Source organism: Halyomorpha halys, unplaced genomic scaffold, assembly GCF_000696795.3.
Source record: "Halyomorpha halys isolate HHAL.00 unplaced genomic scaffold, Hhal_1.1 Scaffold1378.1, whole genome shotgun sequence".
In the NCBI taxonomy this organism is placed as follows: Eukaryota; Metazoa; Arthropoda; class Insecta; order Hemiptera; family Pentatomidae; genus Halyomorpha; species Halyomorpha halys.
In genome coordinates this window covers 79,286-82,087 of record NW_027107244.1, presented here as the reverse complement: position 1 = coordinate 82,087, position 2,802 = coordinate 79,286, and the positions used below count along the sequence as shown (strand labels likewise).

Here is a 2,802-nt window from a genome sequence, read left to right as displayed (position 1 = left end):
TCTTGCAAAGTAGGTATTTCTATGTTTAGACTGAGCAGTAAAGTGGAAACCCTGACTGTAAACGGTGTTCTCTTGGTTAGGTCGATTTGCTGCTGATTTAGAATCTGTCTATTTGGAAACAGCTCATTAATAGGATGGTTTATAGCTGATATGATTTTAACAAAGTAAATTAGATCCAGTTGTTGTCTTCGTAGGTCAAGTGGAGGCTCGCCATCGACATATAGACTATTGATAGGACTTGAGCGGAAAGCACCCGTAGCTATTCTGAGTCCCGCATTTTGTACAGATTCAAGCATTTTAAGTGTGGTACCCGATGATGAGTTGTAGACATTACAACCGTAATCCAATTTTGATCTCACTAGTGTTCTGTATAGGGTCAGCAAACTTGTTCGATCTGCACCCCAGCTGGTGTTACCGACCATTTTCAAAAGAGGAGCTTGCTTTTAATTGTTTTATATGCGGGATCCAGCTGAGCGTTCTATCGAAAATCAATCCGAGGTACTTGACAGTCTGAGCAAATGTAACTGGTAGATTGTAGAGTGACGGCATTGCAATCGGCTGTCTTTTGCAGAAAATAATAGCAACGGTTTTATTTGTTGACATTTTAAATCCGTGATCAGAAACCCATACACTGACATTGTTTAGAGCAGTTTGAATATCTTCTTGTAAGGATACTACGTTTTTTCCTTCAGTATAAATAACAAGATCGTCCGCATAGAGCATGCTTTTAACAGGTAACCCAACCACATTCAATACTTTATTAAAACAAATACAGAAAAGAGTCGCGCTCAAAACACAGGCCTGAGGCACTCCATTTTCCTGTTCGAATTCTTTCGATAGGACATTACCAATTCTGACTCTAAAGCTTCTGTTAAGTAAAAAATTGTTTATGAAGGCGAGAATATGACCATTAATCCCGATACTAACTAGATTGTCAATTATAAATCTTTTCCAGGTCCTATCAAAAGCATTTTCTATATCAAGAAATACTGCTAATACTTTTCTCTTATTTTCGAAGGCTTCTAGGATATCGGACTGTAACTGAACCAGGTTGTCTCTAGTACTCCTCCCTTTCCTGAACCCACTCTGCCATGCTGGAAGTACGGCCTCCCTCTCCCTTAGTTCGGATTCAAACCGGCACCGCTGCGTTTCCGAGGTTGCAAAGAACTGAGCTCAACTCTCACAGCTACAGACGGCCCAAAACTTCTCTTTGTGAAGATTACGATGGAACTATGTACCCCCTTTCGCAATAATTGTACCCGGGTTCTTTTCATTTAATTTCGCCCTCCCAATAATAAAGAAAGGATGACACCACCGACCCAGGAAAGGTAAACACAAAAACTATTTTAACAATAATTCCTCACAAAATATGTGATATGCGGACCACCGTTCGGAAGCCAATGCTATAAACTATTTAAAAATGAACTCAGACCAATAATTAGTTTATTACTTATAATATTATAGTAACGTATATGTTTTTTATAATAATATAATTGAATTTCAGGATCAACTAGTATGAATATCAACAAATCGGCAGGATCATCTCCGTTCCAGAGGAGCATTGCATTATTGTCAAAAGCACTGAAAATAAGTCATAGCGTAAGTATTGATATGTATTGAAGTACTAACGTTTTAATTGCCTTCAGCGATTATCCTGGCATCCCGAGACAGATACGTAGCATTAATAAGTGTCATCCCTAACGGGGGCTAACTATCCAGTTTACCAATTAGTAGTGATTAATAAGTAGTTCAATTTATTGTTATAAAACAATAAGGAGTGGTATTATAGTTGTGAAAATGATTCAGATAAATTGGTTTTTAATCAAAGAACTTTATTTTCATTTGGATAATTAATTTACAAATACTGGTGGTATATTCCTCGTGTTTGATTTGGTATTTTATTTTATTATGTGTAGTAATGATAATGGTAATAATAACGAATAAATTAGAATAATAATTAATAAAAATGAAAAGTAATGTGTATGTGATAATAATAACGAAAAATTGGTTGTAGCAATGAATAAATAAATTTAATTTGGGTCCACCCAATGGAATTTTTGGTTTCTCATGATGGGTTCAACTGCCCAGTAAAGATATATTTCGGTGGGTTTAATATTATTTCCGCGGGTTTTTGATTTTGAAATTATTCGCGATGGAAGGAAAAAAGTCACCCACATCAGAAGAAATGTATAGTTTTCTAATTCTTATGGAGAGGTTAAATAAAAGAATGAGCGATGAAAATAATAAAATTGTTGAAAAAAATAAATAAATAAAAAATAATTGATATAATATAATAGAAAATATCGTGGTAGACATTAAAGTTAAAGAAAAAACTGAAGATATTGGCAACCATGAAATTGATGCGGAAACTAATGAAAATGAAAATTTATAAAAATAATTTATTGAGTAGGAAAGTGATGAAAAAGAAAATCACAGAGATAAAAGAATATAGAACAGATGGATCGGAAGAGTCGTGTTCCACGGATGTAGCGTTAGCTATTGCGGACGTCACAAATAGTTCTCAAAGAGCCTAATAATGTTGAAATAATAATAGACGAATTTAAAAAAAAATTGAAGAAGAGTAATGAAAATTTGGTAAAAATTACGAATAATATAGAATTCCTAGAACGTAGGCAAGTCAACAGGATAGAACTCATAGAGTGTGAATTAGAAGGACATTAAGGAGAAGAAATTATTTCAAGAGAAGAAATCAATTTAGAAGATGCCCTCCCGTTAGATCATAACTTCATTTATCATTTATTAAATATATATAGTAAAAATAATTCTCCCAGTTGAACTTAA

At 34.2% G+C, this 2,802-nt stretch overlaps 1 protein-coding gene across 1 annotated transcript in view; it reads left to right on the top strand.

The window, feature by feature from the left end:
* Nucleotides 1-2,802, top strand: part of LOC106689492 (uncharacterized) — a 16,990-nt gene that overhangs the window by 8,378 nt on the left and 5,810 nt on the right. The window contains exon 2 of the mRNA XM_014434468.2: nt 1,505-1,599. Coding sequence (XP_014289954.1) covers nt 1,516-1,599 — 84 coding nt within the window. The 5' untranslated portion in view covers nt 1,505-1,515. The remainder of the gene's footprint in view (nt 1-1,504; nt 1,600-2,802) is intronic.